At 39.2% G+C, this 22,138-nt stretch overlaps 1 protein-coding gene across 1 annotated transcript in view; it reads left to right on the forward strand.

Moving 5' to 3' along the window:
- The window catches only part of shot (dystonin-like protein short stop), a 151,978-nt gene that overhangs the window by 106,513 nt on the left and 23,327 nt on the right, over window positions 1-22,138 (forward strand). Inside the window, exons 35-81 of the mRNA XM_013314165.1 lie at window positions 144-281; window positions 523-746; window positions 962-1,162; window positions 1,435-1,596; window positions 2,090-2,192; window positions 2,530-2,637; window positions 3,113-3,256; window positions 3,772-3,877; window positions 4,086-4,208; window positions 4,544-4,701; window positions 4,940-5,071; window positions 5,434-5,546; window positions 5,948-6,089; window positions 6,442-6,608; window positions 7,037-7,193; window positions 7,527-7,723; window positions 8,015-8,205; window positions 8,736-8,860; window positions 9,147-9,307; window positions 9,535-9,659; window positions 9,837-10,036; window positions 10,216-10,410; window positions 10,493-10,720; window positions 10,865-10,999; window positions 11,237-11,476; window positions 11,706-11,876; window positions 12,118-12,312; window positions 12,627-12,758; window positions 12,974-13,107; window positions 13,331-13,523; window positions 13,649-13,875; window positions 14,287-14,431; window positions 14,855-14,974; window positions 15,337-15,534; window positions 15,764-15,927; window positions 16,178-16,277; window positions 16,574-16,759; window positions 17,007-17,125; window positions 17,377-17,535; window positions 17,906-18,137; window positions 18,508-18,696; window positions 19,048-19,202; window positions 20,405-20,630; window positions 20,716-20,842; window positions 20,945-21,068; window positions 21,301-21,421; window positions 21,694-21,851. Of these exons, the coding sequence (XP_013169619.1) occupies window positions 144-281; window positions 523-746; window positions 962-1,162; window positions 1,435-1,596; window positions 2,090-2,192; window positions 2,530-2,637; window positions 3,113-3,256; window positions 3,772-3,877; window positions 4,086-4,208; window positions 4,544-4,701; window positions 4,940-5,071; window positions 5,434-5,546; window positions 5,948-6,089; window positions 6,442-6,608; window positions 7,037-7,193; window positions 7,527-7,723; window positions 8,015-8,205; window positions 8,736-8,860; window positions 9,147-9,307; window positions 9,535-9,659; window positions 9,837-10,036; window positions 10,216-10,410; window positions 10,493-10,720; window positions 10,865-10,999; window positions 11,237-11,476; window positions 11,706-11,876; window positions 12,118-12,312; window positions 12,627-12,758; window positions 12,974-13,107; window positions 13,331-13,523; window positions 13,649-13,875; window positions 14,287-14,431; window positions 14,855-14,974; window positions 15,337-15,534; window positions 15,764-15,927; window positions 16,178-16,277; window positions 16,574-16,759; window positions 17,007-17,125; window positions 17,377-17,535; window positions 17,906-18,137; window positions 18,508-18,696; window positions 19,048-19,202; window positions 20,405-20,630; window positions 20,716-20,842; window positions 20,945-21,068; window positions 21,301-21,421; window positions 21,694-21,851 (7,550 nt within the window). The remainder of the gene's footprint in view (window positions 1-143; window positions 282-522; window positions 747-961; window positions 1,163-1,434; window positions 1,597-2,089; window positions 2,193-2,529; window positions 2,638-3,112; window positions 3,257-3,771; window positions 3,878-4,085; window positions 4,209-4,543; window positions 4,702-4,939; window positions 5,072-5,433; window positions 5,547-5,947; window positions 6,090-6,441; window positions 6,609-7,036; window positions 7,194-7,526; window positions 7,724-8,014; window positions 8,206-8,735; window positions 8,861-9,146; window positions 9,308-9,534; window positions 9,660-9,836; window positions 10,037-10,215; window positions 10,411-10,492; window positions 10,721-10,864; window positions 11,000-11,236; window positions 11,477-11,705; window positions 11,877-12,117; window positions 12,313-12,626; window positions 12,759-12,973; window positions 13,108-13,330; window positions 13,524-13,648; window positions 13,876-14,286; window positions 14,432-14,854; window positions 14,975-15,336; window positions 15,535-15,763; window positions 15,928-16,177; window positions 16,278-16,573; window positions 16,760-17,006; window positions 17,126-17,376; window positions 17,536-17,905; window positions 18,138-18,507; window positions 18,697-19,047; window positions 19,203-20,404; window positions 20,631-20,715; window positions 20,843-20,944; window positions 21,069-21,300; window positions 21,422-21,693; window positions 21,852-22,138) is intronic.

A 22,138-nucleotide genomic window follows, 5' to 3' on the forward strand; every position in this document is an offset into this window, starting at 1 on the left:
GGAAATATCTATGTCAATTCTAATGTAGCAAATACCATGTCTTTCCATTTTATGTAGGAACTGTATAAGATTTACCAAGGAGAAAGTTCTTTTTAGTTTCAATTTGTTAAACTATTGCTTCACAAATATATCTGTGTTTGTAGCTGGAGCCTCAGGTGCGCAGTGCGCTGGAGGAGGGCGTTGGTGGAGAGCCGCGCGCAGTGGAGGCGCAGCTGCAGCGAGTCAAGGCATTGCACAACGAGATACTCTCACAGGGACGGCTGGTTGATAACGCCAAGGAGGTATGCAGATATCCCCATCTCATTCACTCACTCTCTCTCTCTATCTCTCTCTCTATCTCTATCTCTCTTACCATCTATATATCACCTGTATGTGTAAGGTCATCTTTACGAAATTGTGTGATGACGTAGGTGCTCGAAGGACCAAGTTGAAAGTAAAGAACTAATAACTCTATTTTCCTCTAAAAACTGTAAAAATATAAAAACTTACTAAACTTAATCTAAGATAATATTTGCATTCCAGGCATGTGAACAGCTTCTCAACAGTCTGGAAGGCAACATAACACCATCCGAGGCTCGTCAGTTGGAATCTCCAGTTCAGCAGTTGGTATCCCGCGTGTCTGAGCTAGGGGCGGCGGTGGCTGAGCGCTGCGCAGACCTGGAGGCCGCGCTGCTGCACTGCCAGGGTCTGCAGGATGCCGCTGAGGCGCAGGCCAACTGGCTAGCACAGGCAGAGAATGCTTTCAAGTAAGTGACAAACTTTGCTATATCCAAAATGATATTAATAATAATTAATGTCTATTCATATTGGCAGCCAGAAAAAAAAAAAGAAATAAGATTTCTCAATACTCTACTCTTCTTCATACAAACTAATACGTCATTATTATTGTGACGTCATATTCCAGAGCAAAGTTTACCAGCTGATTTGTTGTCCTTGTGTTAATTCAATTCTCGTTCACTAGGAATCAACAAAAACCCGCATCGTTGATACGTGAGCGGCTCGACGAGCAAGTTCGCGAGCAACGTCTCGCGCACGGTGAGGCGGAGGCTCGGCGCGCCACGCTCGCCAAGCTGCTCGCGGGCGCGCGGGAGGCAGCACGAGCGCCCTCTAACGCCAGGATCGCTAAGAAACTGGAACAAAGGGCTGAGGATATTTATGCTAGGTCACTGCTTCAAATATGTAACATTTTAATAATTTATCATTGAATTTTGATATTGACACTTAATATTATAATAAGGGAAAGATTTGTATATTTGTATGTAACAGGTAAACTCAAAAACTACTTGCCCGATCTCAAAAATTCTTTAGCCATTAGTAATCTGTGTCATCACTGAGTAATATAAGCTATATTTATAACTAGATTTATTTCTACTTTTCAAATAAAGATAAAAAACATACTAAAATACAATTAATCACAATTCATTTCTTATACAGATACGAGAAACTAGTTGAGAGATCTAGCAAGAGAGGTCAGTTCTTAGAAGAAGTCAGCTCGGAGCTAGCTCGCTTCACGCAGCAAGCCGCTAAGCTGGAGGCTGCGCACTCGCAGCTACTGGAGATGGGTGACACGCGTCTGCACGAACTGAGCGCAGCTAGGTATGTACAATATCAACTACAGATACGCTTGTACAATATTGACTGGAGTTATGTTTGTACAATTTTAGCTGTATATTTGTACACTATTGGCTATAGCTAGATTTGTACACTATTATAAATTTACTAGCGGACCCGACAGACGTTGTCTGACAATTTGACACTGCGATGGTAGCGCCGTCTGTCGGATCCAATGTACAACATTCCAAAATCAACAACTACTAATAAATTAAAAATTAATTAAAAAAACATTGTGCAGCGGACAAAATTGTGAATCTAAACCATTCCCAGATCCCCTTGAACACACAAAAATTTTCATCAAAATCGGTCCAGTCGTTTGAGAGAAGTTCAGTGACATACACACTCACAGAACAATTATATATATATATATAAATATTTTTAATCTCAGAGTCTCTTGGACGATTTTAAAGTATAGTTTCACGTGATTTTTTCTACTTATTGAATGATTTCTCTAAATTATATTGTTTATGTTCAGGGACAAACAAATGCCACTATTGGAAGAATGTCTCCGCAATGGAAAACAACTGCTGGCAAAGAAAGATGTCACCGACACACATGTTGTACGTGACAGGATTAAGGTAAATATTATTTATATTACTAATATTATAAATGCAAATGATTGCTTGTATGGATAAATGGATGGATGGATGTTTGTTACAAGGTATCTGCAGGACGGCTCAACTGATAAAATTTAAGATACATGTAGAACATAGTCTGGAGCTACTCATAGGTTACTAATTCTTTTTTTTTTTTAATGCCGCACGGACTAAGTTGTGGGCGACAGTTAGTCTACTAAGTTATATTGTAGGAATTTCTCAAACTGTGTAAAAAAAAACCTAAGACTTCACTACAATTTGTAATTTATAATTCTAGCAACAGATGTCGCTTTTATTAAATATTCTAATAATTTTCTAGGCTCTGGAGAATCAGTGGCGTGACTTCAACACCAGCTTGGAAGAGAAACAGAAGTTGTCTAAGCAAAGAGCTGACCATCTCAACCAATATGAGACCTTGAGGATACAGGTAACTAAAACAAAATCTTTTGAAGTGTTTGTATTTTTTTGTTTATGTATTACACTGCTTAAACATTCACACGGAAACATGTTTTTGGAAGGAATAAAAAATTATTATTACTTTTTTATGATTCTGAAATTATGATTATTGGCTTTAAAAAGTATCCGGCTCGAAGGACCATACTTTTCAATAGTAAAATTTGCACATGACTTGTAATCTACTGTACTGTAGGTTCTGGGTTCGAATCCCAATGTGTTTTTCGATTTACATATGTTCTCACGGAGAAGGAAAACATCGTGATGCTGCATATCTGAGGAGATCAAAGATATGTGTAAAGTCAACCCGCACTGGACCAGCAGTCACTATGACCTAAGCACTGATCTAGGGTAGGCTAAGAGCCTCTCAGTAGGGACCTATAGAGCTGATATTAGGGAGACACTTAGATACTTTTAAGTTGATTGTAACTTAAGTTCTAACTTACCAGGTGATAGAATGGCTGCATATAATGGAAGAGAAAGTATCTCGCCTGCAGCCGGTGGCTGTCGACCTGGACATCGTGAAGGTCCAACACGAGGAGTTGCGACCGCTGACCAAAGAGTATAGAGACTTCTCTATCAATATTGACAAAGTAAGTATTGCCAGTCAGAATTCTTTTATGATGTACATTTGTGTTAAGAGTATTTAAAATTGATAATTACAGGTAGAAATGAAAAGGAATTTTTTAATATTTTTTTTTTATTTGAAATATTTAATACAAAGACAAAAAAAAACATCCTGTTACTTACTGTCAATATCATAACCATAAATTATACAAAACATCAAGTTTAATTATTCAGTTATGTGTAATATTAAATTAGTATAAGATTATTGTTTTTGGTTTAACCTTTATTGCGTTTAATTAAAATAAAATAACAAAAAAAATCTTCTAAATTGTACACTAAATTGGCTGAAATTGGAATTTTTTTAACGTTTCAAAATTCGAACTTGAATAAGTATAAGAGACATCTCTTGATAGAGATTTCTCTTTTACCCGAAACTCTCACTTATGGAGGTTTCTCGCTTACCCAGCTTTGACTGTTTATATTTTTTTTTATATATTGATATACATTTTGATATGTTATTTAATATAATGTAATAACTCAGGTGAACGAAGCCGGTGCGTTGTACGAGAACTTGACGCGTGGCGAGCGCGCGGACAGCCCGCACAGGCGAAGACAGATATACAGTCCTACTAAACGACAAACACCAAGTAAGTTGACATTTTTTTGCTGTCCCTACTTATCTTTATTTAAATTTTACATTTATTTTGCCTTTATCTCGATTGCCTCATTAGCGTAATTTTCGTGTTTGTATGTTTTTGTATAGGTTTGTATGACAATTTAATTGTGACATAGCTACAGATATTTGTTTTTTTAATTATATGTCTATATTAAGAGTATGCATTGTGATGTTTCCAGCTCGTTCGCTCGACGCGCGTTCTCCATCTCCCAGCAAGGGGCACATGGTGAGCCCGGGCTCGCACTCCGCCTCAAGTGGATTCTCAAGTAGACGCTCAAGTCAAGATGGATTCCATTTAGAAGGTACATCTTTTTATTCTTCCATACAAAAAGATTAGCAAAAATATACTGAAATGTTAAAAATATCTCTATTTAAAGTTTATTTCGTCCATAAAAATTAATTTCTATATAATAATTAATCTTACTAATATTATAAATGCGAATGTTTAGATGGATGGATGGAAGTATGTTTGTTTGATGGTTTCTCCTGAACGACTGAACGGATCTTGCTAAGATTTGACATAAATATAGAAAAGTGTGGAAGAACACATAGGCTATTAATTAAGTTTGTTTTTTCACACCACGCGGACGTAGTCGCGGGCGACAGCTAGTTTTAAAGTAAATGTTACTATTTCCAGAACTTTCTCCAGTACAACAGCAGCTGTCAGATATCAACAATCGCTACGGCCTGGTGGGCAGCAAGCTGTCAGACCGCCAAGCTGAAATAGACTCTATCAGAGATGAAATAAGGAAGCATTTGGATAACTTCCGCGCTCTTAATAACTTCCTTGATAAGGTATGGTGGATCAAATCTAAATTAAATAAAAAAAATACTGTTTTTGCAAATGTTCCCAAGATTTAAACTATTTTTATTGTTTTTTTACCATTTTTTCTTAATTTTTTTTCAAGTTTAATTTATTTATTTGTGTATTTGCTCTACCAATTTTTACAAAAATTAGTAATTAATGTTATATTTTGACCGATTTAAGTACATTTTATGGTCTTTAGTATCCATTATTTTGTTTTCTATCTAGGTGCAAAGACAACTACCAAAGGAGTCTGTCCCCAACACAAAAGATGAAGCGGACAAAACAATCAAACAGGCGAGAGCTGTGCTCGAGGAAATGTATGAGAAACAGAGTCTTCTAGACTCTACTAAGACACAGGTGAACTCTCTAATATATACCTTATTATAAAAGCAATAAGCTCGAGTATCTTTAAAACAGTACTACAAAATAATTCTGCAAATTCGACTATCTATTAACATAAATATGCAATAGCATGATTTAACACATTGCATGTCACTAGGTTTTTATCGTATAAAAACTCGCCAGGCGTGCTTGTGACAATAGCAACAGTATAAGCCTTTTCAAATATCTTGGTGGCTCTTAACTTCGCGCTGCGCAGAACATAATATCAGCTGAATTGCGCTGCGCATCGCTCAGATAACCTTGAGCGGCTAAGATATTTGAAAAAACATATACCTTTTACTTTCTTTATATAAAATAAGTATATGTTGTATGTATAGATCCACGAACTGCTGAAGCGCAAGCAGAGCGCGCAGGGCGCTGACAGGCTGCACGACGAGCTGAAGGACCTCGCCTCACGCTGGAAGTCTCTGCACGATGCCTTCAAGGACAAGTAATATATCTTTTTATTATTACACTCATTTCAAAGTTACACAACTTCAGATTTAACTGCACAGTTTTGACTGCGCAGTTTTAACTGTACAATTAAACTGACAGTTAAAATATTGCCTAAACACGTAACATTTAACTGTACATTTAAAATTAGGTTATAGCGGGCTTTATAAGTAAAAGTGAGTTAATTAATAATTTTTACACTTTTAATGAAGTTGGATGGAAGGGGAAAAGTGAATTCAACTGGGGAAAGTAAGTAAGAATAGGGGTAACGTCTTTTTGTAGGTCCCTTTTTCTATCCACTTAAGGTAGACATCTATGGGCACTGGTCGCTATTTTAGCGAAATTGGTAACCGCTGTCTCATTTGCAACCCTATATTATAAATTCTTTGTCTTCCTCAGGATCCGTCTGATGGAGGAAATGAAAGACTTCCACGACACATACAACAACCTGTCTCAATGGTTGAGCGCCAAGGATCGCATGATGGCGGCCCTGGGACCCATCTCCTCAGACTCCAGGATGGTCCAGACTCAAGTACAACAGGTTGGTCATTTTTATTAACATGTGAATCTCATTTTAACATAATTAAGACGTGCAAATGAAATTTATTAAAAGTATTTTTTATATCTAATATAACTTTATTGTGCAATAATATTGTACATTTTATTTTACGACAAGACTAGAATTAAAAAAACTAGCCTTTAACATGCTCGCGTGTATCAGCTACCATCACCTTAAAGTCTAATCAAAATCGTTCCACGGATTATCCAAAATAAACGCGGCCTTGCGGACATACAGACAGACATAAAAATGTTTTTTCTTGATAAAACATACAGACATTCAAATATAATTAATATGTATAGGTGTAAAGATATTATAACGTATTAATTTCCAGGTGCAAGTTCTCCGCGAGGAGTTCCGCGGCCAGCAGCCCCAGCTGTCACACCTGGAGCAGGTGGGCGCAGCTGTGCTGGACCGCCTCGAGCCGGACTCGCCTGACGCCACCAAGCTGCGCCAGAAGGTGCACGAGCTGCAGGACAAGTGGAACCGGCTGCTCGATCAGTATGTATACTAACATTGTGAAGCTATGCAACCCATTTCCAAAGTTATAGTTAACACGTTCAATGCTACCGATTTTTCAACACTTCATTTCCAAACATAAAAATCGTAGTCACATTGAAACTTGGATGGATCTTACTACGTAGCAGAAAAACAGCTTAACGGATATCAATGAAATTTGGCGCAGATGTAGACCAAAGAAGACAAAGATACCTTCTGCATTTAATCGCGCGGACAGTCGCGATCAAAACTAGTCTTTAATCGAATAAGTGCGAAATTTGGATGGATGGATGAATATTTGTTACTCTGTAACTCCAAAACGGCTTAACGATTCCCTATGAAGTTTGAAACAGAAGTAGACAATATTCTGACAGATAACATGGGCAACTTACTATTACTTAATAACTTATTAAGTAACAACTTGTATTTAGACTGGAACAGCGTGCGGCGAGCCTGGGCGCGGCGGCGGACACGTGCCGCGAACTGGACGCTGGACTGGCACGTCTGCGGGACACGCTCACCGCCATCTCAGACCGTCTTGACGCCGCACCACTACATCCCGCTGATGACAGGCTCAGGAGCATCGAGGTGACATATGAATATAACTATGTCACTCATACGTGACAAAATACAAGTCGACAGAATTGTCTGAATGAGAGACGTTGTTTACCCTAATTAAGCATAGACAAGACATGAATCTTGTGGTACTGATTGAACAATGAGACACATAAATTTTTTTTTTAGCTTTACTTATGTAAATTGCAATTAAAAAACGCCGTTAACTTCAGTTTTACAGCTTTTAAAGACACTGACTTTTAATATTTACTAAAAAATAAGTTATATTTCTCGCTCTCGGTTTTTTATTTTGTATTAATTTAATATACCAATGAGGTTGTATTACAATGACCAATCTTCTACCAGAACTTGGAGCGTCAGCTAGAAGGACAGCGTCCGCTGCTGGCGGACCTGGAAGCAGCTGGCGAAGCGCTCGGCGCAGTGCTGGGTGAGCCAGCCGCGAGGCAGGACGTCGCACACAAGCTGGCCGGAGCTGCGAGACAGTACGAGGCACTCCAGCGCAGACTGGACATGGCTAAAGCTGAAGCTGAAGCAGCATTGAAGTTAGTATTGTATAGGTTATAACATACAAGCTATGCCCGCGACTTCGTTCAAGTACTGTTTTCGAGTAGCTTTTTAATTACTTAAGCTGATTGCTTAACTTTGGAAAACTTTACGACACAGCTTATATGCTTTTTCAGGTTCTAGGCTAACTACTAAATTTTATTTAAATCGACTCAGTAGTTTTTATCGGGAAAGCGAGACAGACAGAATTATTTTTAAGTAAGGATTATTTCACAAGACGACTTTAAACCTTATTGACTACAGTTATAAAGTGTATTTTTGTTTATCAGAGAGGGTCGCAACCTGGAGGAGAGCGTGTCGCGCACGCTGGGCTGGCTGCAGACGGAGCTGGGCTCGCTGCCGGGGCGGCTGCGCGTGTCCGCCGCGCGCGCCACGCTGCAGCAACAGCTGGACAAGCACGAGCCGCTCTACCGGCAGCTCAACCAGCGCGAGCATGAGATCATCATGCTGCTAGATAAAGGTACACCACATCATTGGATTTTCTATACATCTTTCCCTTTTTACGCATTTCCTCTTTCATACAATCCATACATATTTAATAAGTAGCCTATGTGTTCTTCCAGACTATGTTCTACAACTATGCCTAATTGCATTAAGATCCGTTAAACCGGTCTGGAGATACTTTCAAACAAACATCCATCTAAACATTCACATTTATAATATTAATAATAAAATGTGGCAAACGAGCATACTACCTAAATTCGTCGAAATAGCGAATCGACCCCACACATTTGAAATTACAGATGTGTTGCCTACCTTTAATCAAAGGAGCTGGGGAGGCACAGGAAGATTTCTCCTCCCTATGCGTTTAATTACCCTTCCCATAATTTCCTTATAAAAAAAACGGTGGTAAGGCAAAGATTACTAGAAATTTGTCCTCCGGCACACTTATCAGATGAAACACGGAATCGTTTCCACATCATGCCTGTCTTTCATCTTCTATCTATGGGTATAAAAGCCATCCATAATAAATTATATATTCGTGTGAAGGTCGTGAAATGGAGAAGAAACCTTCACACCAGGGTCTGCGCAAAGATCTGGACCGCATTCAGACGCAATGGGACAAACTCAAGCGGGAGACTGTTGATCGCTACACGAGATTACAGACCGCTATGGTGAGTATATTTCATTTAGGTACAATTGTCATTTTGTGTACAAGTCATTTATAATTGATTTCTGAGACCAAAATCCTTGTTATGTCAAAAATAATTAGTTTTAGTGGGTTTTACATGTCAGAAACCAACGATTAGAATAATATTTTCATTTACTTATCTTTATTATAATAATGTTTTATAATTTCGATTTCGTTTAGAATTTTTTTAACTCAGTTGTCAAGTAGTATTAAAAAAAATCTTACTAAAATAAGTTAAATTATTGTATTTTTACTATTCTTTTTTGTAGGAGCACTGCCGTAAATACAGCAAAGCGCAGGAAAACTTCTTACCCTGGCTGTCGGATACTGAGGAACGTCTCCTCAAGCTGCCCCCCACAACCTTCACTAAGAAGGAGGTTGAGAAACAGCTACGAGAGCTGCAGCAGATCAGGAACGATATCTGGAAGAGGTATGGAACACTTATTAAAATTGATATCCTATTGCTGGGGAATAATGTTGAAAATTGATTGTCAATTTATTCAGATTTAGCCCAATAATAAATAATATAGGAAAGGTGACTTTATTGCATTGTGTTAAGGTTTAAAATTAATAGTAATTTAATAATCACTACTTTTCATTTCGTATAGCTACCCTATTGTAATGGATTAAGGTTGATATTTGATTGTATTTGTGCAGGTCTGGAGAGTTTGAAAACAACAAGACGCTGGGAGAGACGTTCATCTCTGCGTGTGACGTGGACCAGGAGGTGGTCAGAGATCAGATCGACAGCATGAAAGAGAGATGGGACAGAATTAACAACGGTTTGTACTATAGAAATTATTCGTTTTAATTTATTTCACTTAACACAATAGATATGGCAATAAAATAAAGAAAAAAGAAAATTTATAATTATAATAAAGTACATCTTAGCTTTAATAACTACATTATTATGAAACGAGCAGTTCGATGTCCACTTGACCACTAAATTCGTCTTTCAGAAGTACTCCAGCATGTGGAATTCCTTGAATCAACCTTACGCAAGCTGGGCGAATTCCTGGAGCGTGTCCGGGGCGTGGAGGCGCCGCTGCAGCGCTGCGAGGAGAGACTGGAGGCAGTCAGCTCCGTGCCCCCGCACGCGGCACACGACGCCGTCGCCAGGGTCGCTGACCAGCTGCACGCGCTCAGAGCACCGCTACAGGTACCATAAACTCACTATCAGTCCTCACTGAGGGTCTTGGAGCCTACCCTAAGTTAGTGACTAGGTCATAGTCAATAATGCTGGTTCAGTGCAAGTTCACTTTACACATATCTTTGATCTTCGAAGTTGTGTAGTTTGCATCACGATTTTTTCCTTTACCGTTTGTCTCTCTCCCGCAGAGCGTGCACAGCGCAGCAGAGGACATAATCTCCCTAGCGCTGGAGTGCGCAGGTCCAGAAGTAGCTGAGCGTGCGCGTCCAGTGCTGGAAGAAACTGCCCGTGCGCTGTCCGACCGCCTGCAGCAGCTGGAAGCACGCGCTGATACAGCACGCGACCAGCTGGCCGGCGCTACTGCTGCACTCGCACACTTCCAGGTGAATTGAGATTTTTACAGATGTTTATAGATTTATACTACTGAGATTATTCTTGTCAAACTAACCTATTCAAATTCTCCAGGACAAAGTGAAAGGCGTATCCCACGACTTATCAGACCTCGAGAAAGAATTAGACAGTATGAAGGCACCTGGACGTGACGTGAAGACGGTGAGACAGCAGCTGGATGACCTGGGACGCTTCTACAAGCGCCTGGAGAACGCTGACGACCTGATAGCTGATGCTGAAAGAGCTGCTGCGGGTCTGGTGGACAGCGGACACTCTGTAGATGTTACTAAGACTAGAGACCAGGTTAGATATACCTTCCTTAGTTTCCATTAAATATACACGTATAAATTTTACTTATTCTTATCTAGATTAAAAAAAAAAACAAAGAAACTTAAAAATAATTTCATGACACCTTAAATATGTTATTGACCGAAGTAACATGTGTAGGTGGAAGGACTACGCAAGCAATTGGGCAAGTTAGACGAGCGTGCTCGCAGCAAGGAGCAGGATCTGGAAGACACACTATCCAAATTGGAGGCCTTCTACAAGGCCTACGATGCTGTCATGGAAGACGTGCAAGAGGTAACACGTTTCATATTTTTCAAAAATAATTTATTTAAATTTTTCCGCACCAAATCGAGGTCCGTAGTCTCTGCCTACCCTTCTAGTTTAGGGGTGTAATGTTGTTGTTATAATAATGAAAAAATCTGATTTTTAGCGACAAATGCCGCTTTTGTCTATGGCGAAAATAATTAGGTTTAGTATAACATAATAAAAATAATATTATTTATATTATTAAATTTCTTCGATTAACACCAGGCGACAGAACAAGTGCGAAGCTTAAAGCCGGTATCCTCAGAAGTGGAGCAGATCAGATCCCAGCAGAAAGACTTCGCTGATCTGAAGACAAAGACCCTGGAGCCGTTGGGTCAGAACGTGGCTCATTGCAACAAGATCGGCCAGGGCCTAGTGCGCTCCGCCAACCAGGGCGTCTCCACGCAGACCTTGGAGAAAGACCTCGAGAAGATGAATGATAGATGGAATGCGCTGAAGGAAAAGGTGGGATTTTTATCAAATTTTGTTTACTATTAAATTGAAAAAATGATGTTTTTGTATGTATGAAATTTTATATGTATTTCTATAACTTTGTAACCTCCTGTAGCTTACTTCCTGTTGTTTACAATTGAACTGATTTTGACATATGAGGTGTCATCCGATTGGAAGTCTTCCCCTAAGTGTCATAGGGTTTAAAATTAATTTGTCTTGTTTTTAATTTACAATCTTTTAGATGAACGAACGCGAGCGTCGTTTAGACGTAGGTCTGCTGCAATCAGGCAAGTTCGCTGAAGCTCTGGCCGGACTGGAGAAGTGGCTGAGCGATACTGAGGACATGGTTCACAACCAGAAACCGCCCTCTGCTGATTACAAGGTGGTGAAGGCTCAGCTGCAGGAGCAGAAGGTGTGTTAACTCTATTGCGATAAGGTTGATTGGACAAGCAATCTTTACTATTTACTTTGACTAATGATATAAATGTGAATGTTTGGTGTATGGATGGTTGGATGTTTGTTAAAATATATCTCCAGAACAACTGCATGGATCTCGCTGAAATTTGGCTCAGATATAAAATATAGTATTTTTTAGGTCGGAGTAACGGGCGATCACTAGTATAAGTTTACATATTTGTGTGTCTTTGTTCCAGTTCTTAAAGAAGATGCTGATGGACCGTCAGAACTCAATGTCGTCTTTATTCGCGATGGGCAATGAGGTGGCGGCTGGCTGCGAGCCGGCTGAAAGGAAAGCAGTGGAAAAGCAGCTTAAAGCATTAATGCAGCGCTTCGACGCCCTCACTGATGGTGCACAGCAGAGGATGCTGGACCTGGAGCAGGCTATGAAGGTATAGTTATATTCAAATATTTTGTCGGAAAAGATATCTGAAAACTACTATACATTTTTGATAAAAAAATGTCGATTCCTATTTAATGTTCCTACTTAGAATTAATTTATTTCATTGAATTCAGTTATATAAGGTCAGTTTATAAACTGATTCGTTAGTTTGTATGTCAACAAATTTTAGATGGATAACATTTTTTTACTATAGTTAGTAGAATATTGCAATAAATACTAGGTCCATAAGACCTGGTACAATCCTCTTTTGGTATAAACCTAATCCACTGTTTCTATAGTTTTAATGTATTTCATTGTCATCAGGTGGCGAAACTATTCCAAGAACAACTACAGCCACTGGTGGAATGGCTGAGCAGCGCGGAGCGACAGGTCAAGGCCCTCGAGCTGGTGCCCACTGATGAAGAGAAGATACAGCAGAAGATTAGAGAGCATAAGGTTTGATTAACGAGTAGCAGCGAATGGGTTAAATAATTAAAAGTAAAATTCAATAAAGCCTATGTAAATAATAGTAACTCTAAAATTTTCTTTTTCTTTTTTTTTTAAAGTGTTACACAATAATTGTACTGCCAAATACAATTTTTTTATTCTTTTATTTTTTAGCTGATTAACATAAAGTTGTAGAATAAACAGTATTTTTTTATTTTTTTTAGATTCTCCACGATGATATACTATCAAAGCAACCAGCATTCAAAGAGCTGACAGAAACAGCGTCTACCCTCATGGGGCTGGTCGGAGATGATGAGGCCACGGCTCTGGCCGACAGATTGCAAGCCGCTGCTGATAGGTAGGTTTAGTTTTGATAGAAAATAGTAGAAATGCTGGAAAACAAATTTATAAATACTTCATTTCAAATGCAAGTTTACCATAAAACGAAAATCTACCGAATCCTACCGAATTGGTAGGTTTTGGTAACTTTTCATAAGATATATCTTAAGATTATTTTGTTCACTTTTAAATCATTCCAAATTCATTGTAATTTGCTTAATATTTATTATGATTTATTCTAGATATCAAGCACTAGTAGAGCACAGCCTGAATATAGGCGAGCTGCTGGACAACTCCCGCAAGGGTCTGCGTCACTTGGTGCTTACCTACCAGGACCTGTCCGCCTGGATGGATGGCATGGAACAATACCTGGCAAAGAGGAAGGTCCTCCCCGTTCACATGGAGAAACTGCTACGGCAAATGGATGACTTGGCTGTGAGTTAAACTCAACTTTAACAAACACATTTTAAAGTCTAAATTCGAAACACGATTTAAACATGATTGTTAAATTGTAATTTCAACTCAACTACCACAGAATAAAGTCTAAAATCCCATAACAGGAGAAAACCGAGGAGATAGCATCAAAACAAGAAGCAGTCGACAGCACAGTGGAGTCAGGGTTAGAATTAATGAAGCACATATCGGGAGATGAAGCTCTCCAGCTGAAGGAGAAGCTGGACGCGCTGCAGCGGCGGTACATCGAGCTGAGCGCACGTGGCGCTGACCTGCTGCGTCACGCCTCCGACACTCTGCCCCTCGTGCAGCAGTTCACCAACAGCCACGCCAAGTCAGTTACATATGAAATCCTATATAAGACACCATTAAGTTGTACCATATACCTTCAGTAATTTCAATACATATTTTGATGATCCAAAATCCAATTCTTGTCTCTTCCTTTTCTCTTTTTCATCTTCTTTTCCTACTATGTATTTGCTCTATACCAAAAAAACTGTTTTATTGCAGTTGTCTATGGGTAATTGCTTCGCTACTTCAGCGAATCTATGTGGCCGCTTGCTTGTTTACCATCTAATAATATAAAAAACTCTTATGATTAAAAAATTCAATCACTCAAAATTAAATACTATAATTTTTGTACCAAATGACCTAAGATAGTAATGGCATGCATTAAATTTAGATTTCTTTAACTTGATTTTAAATACTCGGTCAACTAATACATTTCTAATTTTTTCACCTTTAGGTTAACCGAATGGATGGCTGGAGCAGAAACTTGTCTGCAATCTGTGGAGCCACTCGAAGAAGACATTCTCAGATTGGAAGCTGAAATCCAGGAGTTCAGGCCGGTGCTAGAAAACATCAACCTGGTTGGACCACAGCTCTGCCAGGTATGTTTTTACTATAGAAAACTAAAAAAAAAATTTCTCATTGTTACGTTCTGGACAATAAGTACATTGTCTTAAAATATACGAGGTAAGAATTGTGGTCCTAAATGCAAGCCTTGTGGTACTCCAAACATATTTCCTTAAAATCATATTTATTAAACTATCATTGCATATGTAAATATATTTTTAAATTAAGATATAAATATGTATATAGAAATAATACAGTAGAACAAAGTTTTTTTTGTTCGTTTGTGATATTTTTTATGATCGATCTTGTCAAACGCTATTCATAAAACTTATATAAAAAAAATGTGAAACTAAATTTAAATACAGTATATTTTGAATGATTATTACACTTTTTGATGTTCATTTATATAATTTCTGTCTTAGATGAAGTTGTTTAAACATTATATTCCCTTTGTTAAGATATCTCCGGGAGAAGGCGCGACACACATAGAAGGCATAGTAACTCGTGACAACAGACGCTTTGACTCCATCGCTGAGCAAGTGCAGAGGAAGGCTGAACGTGTGCTGCTCAGCAAGAAGGTACATAAATACATTTTTAAACCTGGCTACAGAACTTCAGTTATAACTCCACTTACCGTCGGTTTCTGAGACCAAAATCTCAGTACAAAATATATTGTCATCCCTGTCATTATCTTTGATAAAAAGGAGATAACAATATGTTTTAAACGGAGATTTGGTTTATTACGCTGACTAGTCAAAACTGTAAATTCATATTTGTGCATCGAAGTGATAAAATATCCATCTCATTAGGTTGAATATTTATTATTTTATTAGTAACTTTTTTTTAAGTAGTAACTTGAATGTATGCTGACCAAAAAATATTTTTTTTTCTTATTTCTAAACGAGATATACATAATGACACAGTAAATGTATATGTGCAGCGTTCACTGGAAGTGGTAGGCGACATAGAAGAGCTGATAGAGTGGCTGCGCGGCGCAGACGCGACTCTGCGGTCGTGCGCGCCGCCCGCCGCCACCGCCAACGCGTTGCGCGCGCAGCTGCAGGCGCAGCGACCCCTCGCGGAGGAGGTCTCCGCACAGAGGGTGCGGGCCAAGGACCTTCTCGCACAGGCCAAGAAGGTAACTCTTTGATTTACCGCAAGTCCCCAATAAGTTCTGTTTAAACTGATACATTAAAAATTGTAAATTCACGGTTAATAACATATTCTGTTCAAATTTAAATAAAAAAATTACACTTGAAAGAGTTTTTAACGTAGTAGTAGTAGTAGTATTATTCTTCTGAGCAAGACTCGTCAATGAATATATAATAGGTCCTTCGAGCCGGATTTTACCTGTGTATTGTATGCAGGTGCTGCGCGAGTGCCAGTCCAGCGAAGAAGCCGGTGTGATCAGGGACCGCAGCGAGGAGTTGCGTGAGATGATGGAGGAGGTGGGCCGGCTGAGCGCAGCTCGCATCGCCGCACTCGAGCAGGCCCTGCCTCTAGCAGAGCACTTCGCTGACACACACCATGGGTCAGTCAACACACTACATTCTAATAGAAAAAAACTTCTTCAAACCTCTCTCAGTCACATTTTAAACCTTTTTAAGGTTCCGTATCTCGAAAGGAAAAAACGGAACCCTTATAGGATCACTTTGTCCGTCCGTCTGTCAAATCCCTTTTTTTTATTCTGTCGCCATTTAAAGTTTGAGAAGTTTTGATTTTCGTAAACTTTCTGAAAAAAAAAAATGAATACAAATTAATTTGATATTTAAATCGTTTAGACTATCATCATGGTTGGACGAGATGGAGGACCAGATCCAGATGTTGGCCATGCCGGCGCTGCGCCCTGAGCAGATTGTTCAGCAGCAAGACAAAAACGAGGTGAGCATTATTGGATAGATTATATTAGAATAAAATAGTAATTTTTGGATCTCGAAAGTTAATCGAGTTAAAAGCCCACTGCCTCGCCAGAATAGTCCCTTATTACACTTAAAAAGAAAATTAGGGCCAGAGATTTTTGCCCAACCCCTTTTTAGTTTTGGGGGAAAATTTTAAAGTATCTTAGGGCCGGTGCCCTGGGCAGTTCCCCCCCCCCCTAGCCCTACCTTAAAACTGCTACTGAATAAAATACACTTAGGTTAATAATGATGTCTAAACTATATATACATATATTCCAGATGCTACAACAATCGATATCTGGGCACAAGCCGCTGGTAGACAAGCTGGTGAAGACTGGAGAGGCGTTGTCACGTCTGTGCGGAGAGGAGGACGCGGCCAAGCTGCAGGACATCGTGGAGGCTGACTGTGAGCGGTACAACGCACTGCGCGCTGAACTGCGACAGAGGCAACAGGAGTTGGAACAAGTATGGATATAAAAAAAAATCTAGAATTAAGATATCAATATTATTTGGCAATGCCTACTATTGGTTGCCTTACAAGCCAAGCCATCTACAATTTGAATTTGGACAAAAACTAAATACAGACCAATGTCAGTGCCTCAATTTCACGTTTATTTAAATTTCATTGTCTTTGTCCACCCTTTAAAATTTCGAATTTGTGTTGATATTATTACAAAGTACTTGCTATTAACAGTGGTATGTTTATTGTTAGGCATTACAAGAATCGTCCCAGTTCTCTGACAAGCTGGAAGGAATGCTGCGCGCGCTGGCTGGCACCGCGGACCAGCTACACCACGCTGAGCCCGTCTCTGCCCACCCACCTAAGATACAGTCAGTATTGTTTCTATATCATGTCTATTTAGTTAATTTTACTTAATTCATATGACAATTGTAACAACATTTTTTTTGTAAAGAAATATATAAAATAATTCAGCCATCCAATGTCACTAGGTCTAGAAATGTTTGTGTTCTCTCTAAATGTGTATTTATACTGCATATTTTGAAATAATCCGACTCAAAGGACCAAAAGTCCTTCGAGCCGGATAATTTTAAGGTCAACTAACATGAATATTATTCGTTAGGGATCAAATCGAGGAGAACAACGCGCTCTCTGAGGACCTGGATAAGCGTCAGGAGGCGTACAACGCGGTGCAGCGTGCCGCCTCTGACGTCATCAGCAAGGCCAACAAGAGCGACCCCGCAGTGCGAGACATACGCAACAAGCTCGACAAACTCAACAAGTTAGTACTTAGTTATGCTATTTTATAAACAAAAATATATTAGAACTAGCTGTCGCTAGCTATTCCGTTTTATACTAAATAAGTAGCCTATGTGTTCTTTCAGACTATGTACAAGTGTGTCAAATTTCAACGACATCCATGCTGTAGTTCTGGAGATACGTTCTGACAAAAATCCATCCATTTAAACTTTCTTACTTTTAATATAAGTGAGATTGATATTTTAACAAAACTGGAGGTTTTGTAATTTCACAAAGCATTGTTTACATTAAGCTGGTTTTTAATACTATTCAAAGTCGCAAGGACTACCCTCATATAAGAAAAACTTATGTAGTACCATGTTTACTTATTTTTTGCTAAAAATAAATTTAAGATTATGGGAGGAAGTACAAAAAGCGACGAACGTCCGCGGCGAGTCCCTGGAGTCTGCGCTGGACACAGCTCGTCGCTTCTGGCAGCAGCTGCGCGCGGTGATGCGCACGCTGGGAGAGCTGGAGGACGCGCTGGGTGCTCAGCCCCCGCCTGCAGCTGAGCCCCGCGCCATACAGCTGCAGCAGGTCGCGCTGCAGGAGATACGACACGAGATTGACCACACCAAGCCTGAGGTAACACATCATATGTAACTTATGAGGTGGCATGTGAAGTCGTTTGTGGGGTGATGGAAGAATGAGAGTTCGAACCTCACCTCCCCTCCGTTTGAAGAGTCACGCAACTCTGGTACGAGAGAAGTAGAGAGATGAATCTAGTCTATAAGAGAAAGAGAGAGAGAGAGACGTGGATTCTCTCTTCTTTTTAATGATTTTAACACACTCCTTTTTTATTTTTGAATTTTAGAAAGTTAAACATTACATTAAATTATTTATGACTTTGGCAATAAAAACTACTACAGTTTTCATGAGAAAAGAGATAAGAAAATACGAATCTACGTTTAAAAAAAGAGAAGGAAGACATCTCAATAATATTTTTTTAACCCAGGTTGAGAAAGTTCGCAAGACTGGTTCCACCCTGATGTCAATCTGTGGTGAGCCTGACAAGCCCGAGGTGAAGAAGCACATGGAAGACCTGGACAGCGCCTGGGACAACATCACCGCGCTCTATGCTAGAAGAGAGGAGAACCTCATTGATGCCATGGAGAAGGCCATGGAGTTCCATGACACCTTACAGGTACTACTTTTAATAGGATATATGGTTCAACTTATATTGGTTAATGTTCTTTTATTTCCTATTCTTTTGAAAACACTTTACTACTTTATGAAGCTACTAGCTGTCGCTCGCGACTTCATCTGGGTTTATAAAAAAAATAATAAGTAGCCTATGTATCTTCCAAACTATGTTTTACATCTGTACTAAATTTCAGCGACATCCATACAGCTTTGGAGATACCGTCTGACAAATATCCATCCATCTATTTGAAAAAAAAATTAAAGTTTCACCTTAACATTCGCATTTATAATAAGATTAATATTATTTGACCATGAGACAGATGCAATATGTTCTACTTTATTCTATTTCTAGAATCTTCTGGAGTTCCTCGATACAGCGGAGGAAAAGTTCTCAAACATGGGCGCCCTGGGGTCTGATATTGATGCGGTGAAGCGACAGATCGCTCAACTGGCGACCTTCAAGCAGGAGGTCGACCCTCATATGGTCAAAGTTGAAGCTCTCAATAGGTAAACCATCACATAAATATATAACTTCATTATAATACTAACTATCGCACGCGACTCCGTACGCGCGGAATTAAAAAATATCTTAGTTGTTTGTAATGCGCGTACAGTCCGACATTATGACAACCGTCCATTAAGTACAATATTAATCCTCATACAAAATTAATTAGATATTTTATATACGTCAATTGTCAAACTAATCTATTTGAAATAGACAGAGTAAATATTGAATACGTCATTTATAATCTGTGCACTAATATTATATTTTTTTATGCACCCACCTGACAACGAATCGTCCTTGCAGAAGTTTAATGAGGCAAGAAATTATACTTATTTTTAAGTGTGCTGCTTTAGTTTTGTACTTGTTATATGTATTTTCATCAATATTCTGATAAATCTTTGCACATTGAGGAATATTAATAGAAAATCTATGGTCTAAGTCTAAATTCTACATAATACTTTGAAAGTCTAGAAATTTTGATTTTTGAGATCAAAATGTCTATACAAAACGTATTTACATTCTTGTCATTATGTTTGACCGGAGATATAACAATTTTATACAGAGATTTTGGCCTCAGAAACCCAAAGTACAACGACTTAAATTCATTTATATGATACACCAGACATTGTTAAATAGTTTTATTTATCACGCTTTTTAACTATCCTAATATATACAAAAATTTTAGACACAGTTTTGTAATAAAAGTGCAAAGATTTTGACGATATGAGTAGTGTTTCTTTCCATTTGGAGCGTAGTTCGTCTTTGTTGTCTGCTTTATATCAATCATCTAGAAAATTCTATCATCTATTTCTGATGCTACTTCATAGAAATGTTACGTACAAATTTATATATTACTTAGTAGTTTGAATGAATAAAACATTCATCCTTCTAATTAACTAAATGTAGGTACAAAATTTATTATTATAATATTCAAACTTTATGTCGGCTCGTGGTGGTCCATTTCACATCTCGCTAACTACCTACCTAGTTCATCATCATCAGCTCACTATACGTCCCCACCGAGGGGCTCGGAGCCTACCCTAAGTTAAGGGTGATTAGGCCATAGTCAACCACGCTGGCCAAGTGCGAGTGCCTACGTAGTTGTGCGATACTCCGAGCTGCCATAAAGTTTGGATGGGACATTATTATCTTGGTTTGTAGTTATAAAAAATTTCAAACATTAATAATATAATAAAACTGACAGACAAGCGCAAGAGTTAACGGAACGTACATCATCGGAGCAAGCTGCAGCTATAAAGCAGCCTCTGACGGAAGTAAACGCGCGCTGGTCCACATTACTCCGCGGTATGGTGGACCGGCAGCAGCAGCTGGAGCGTGCCTTACTGCGCCTGGGACAGCTGCAGCACGCGCTGCAGGAGCTGCTCGCCTGGATAGAGCACACCAGCGCCACATTAGACACCTTGCAGCCGGTAAGATGACACAAGCACCTGGACACTGGTTTTTGTCAAAGAAATTTGTGTTTTTTCTTGTATGGTAATAAAGTCCGATTTCCAGGTCGCCGGTGAGCCTCAGATCTTAGAAGTGGAATTAGCCAAGTTGAAGGTGCTGGTGAACGACATCGCTGCGCATCAGGCTAGCATTGACACCCTCAACGACGCCGGTGCGCATATTGTACAACACGGTAAGACGAATATAAACCTTAATCTCTTATATATAAAGTTGAATTTTCTTTGATTCTATATGCCTACGGAAACTGATGGAATGTTTTCTCTACGTGTAACAGGAAGCGAGGAAGCTGGTGAAACAGCGGAGAAGCTGTCTACCCTGAACAGGAAGTGGCGCGCGCTGCAGCAGAAGGCCAGAGACCGACAGACCGAACTGGAAGATGCACTCAGAGAGGCACAGAGGTATTATAAGAACTAGCGCGCGAATATTAAAATAGCGCTTAACAAACCTTTTTATTAGAAAAGATAATTTAAGTTAACTTTATTTACAGTAAATTACTTTAATGTCAGTTTGTTACTCTTTGACATTATTCTGCCTACTCTTTGCCATCATAGAGTATGTAACTAATATACGTCATTTTACCAAAGATTAAGCAACCAAATTGTAGATAACATAAAACATGTAAATGTTTAGCTTCAACGCGGAGATCGGAGACTTGCTGTCGTGGCTGTCGGAAGTGGACGCGGTAATCGCCGCTTCTAAACCAGTGGGAGGACTTCCTGAGACCGCAACTGAACAACTAGAGAGGTTTATGGTAAGATATTACCCACAAATATTTGTAACTAGCTCTCGCCCGCGATTCCATCTGCGCGGTTTAAAAAAATAAACATAGTAAGTAGCCTATGTTTTCGTGCAGGTTATGTTCTATATCTGTGCCAAATTTTATTAAGATCCGATGGACAGTTCAGGAGCAAACTAATAATAAACATTCAATTAACAATTAAATAGCGTACGCGCGGCTAGAGTTGCAAGTCGCGTTAGTGGAAAACGGGCTTAAGATTTAACACGCTCTACTTATATCAACAGGAGGTATACAACGAGATCGAGGCCAACCGTCCTAAGATGGAGGCGGTACTGCAGCAGGGCCAGGAGTACCTGAAGCGGCAGCAGAAGCCCAGCCCCACTTCCCAACTGCATCACAACCTTAAGAACTTGAAATCCAGATGGGACAATGTCACCTCCAGGTATTTAAACTTCGTCTGTGCAAAACACAATGACCTTGAACGGACAAAAAGACCTGAAGCATTCTCAATTTTGACTACTAGATGTAGCCCGCGATTCCGTCCGCGCGTAATTAAAAACTTAATTCTTCCAGACTATGTTCTACATCTATGCTAAATTTCAACAAGATCCGTTCAGCCCTTCTGGCCTGAACTGACCTTCAAAAAAACATCCTTCAATCTAATCATTCGCATCTATAATATTAGTAAAATTAGAAAATCTGCTAACTTTAAGTTTCTTCGTGTTTAAA

This window comes from Papilio xuthus, unplaced genomic scaffold (assembly GCF_000836235.2).
Source record: "Papilio xuthus unplaced genomic scaffold, Pxut_1.1 DF829758.1, whole genome shotgun sequence".
NCBI classification, from domain to species: Eukaryota; Metazoa; Arthropoda; class Insecta; order Lepidoptera; family Papilionidae; genus Papilio; species Papilio xuthus.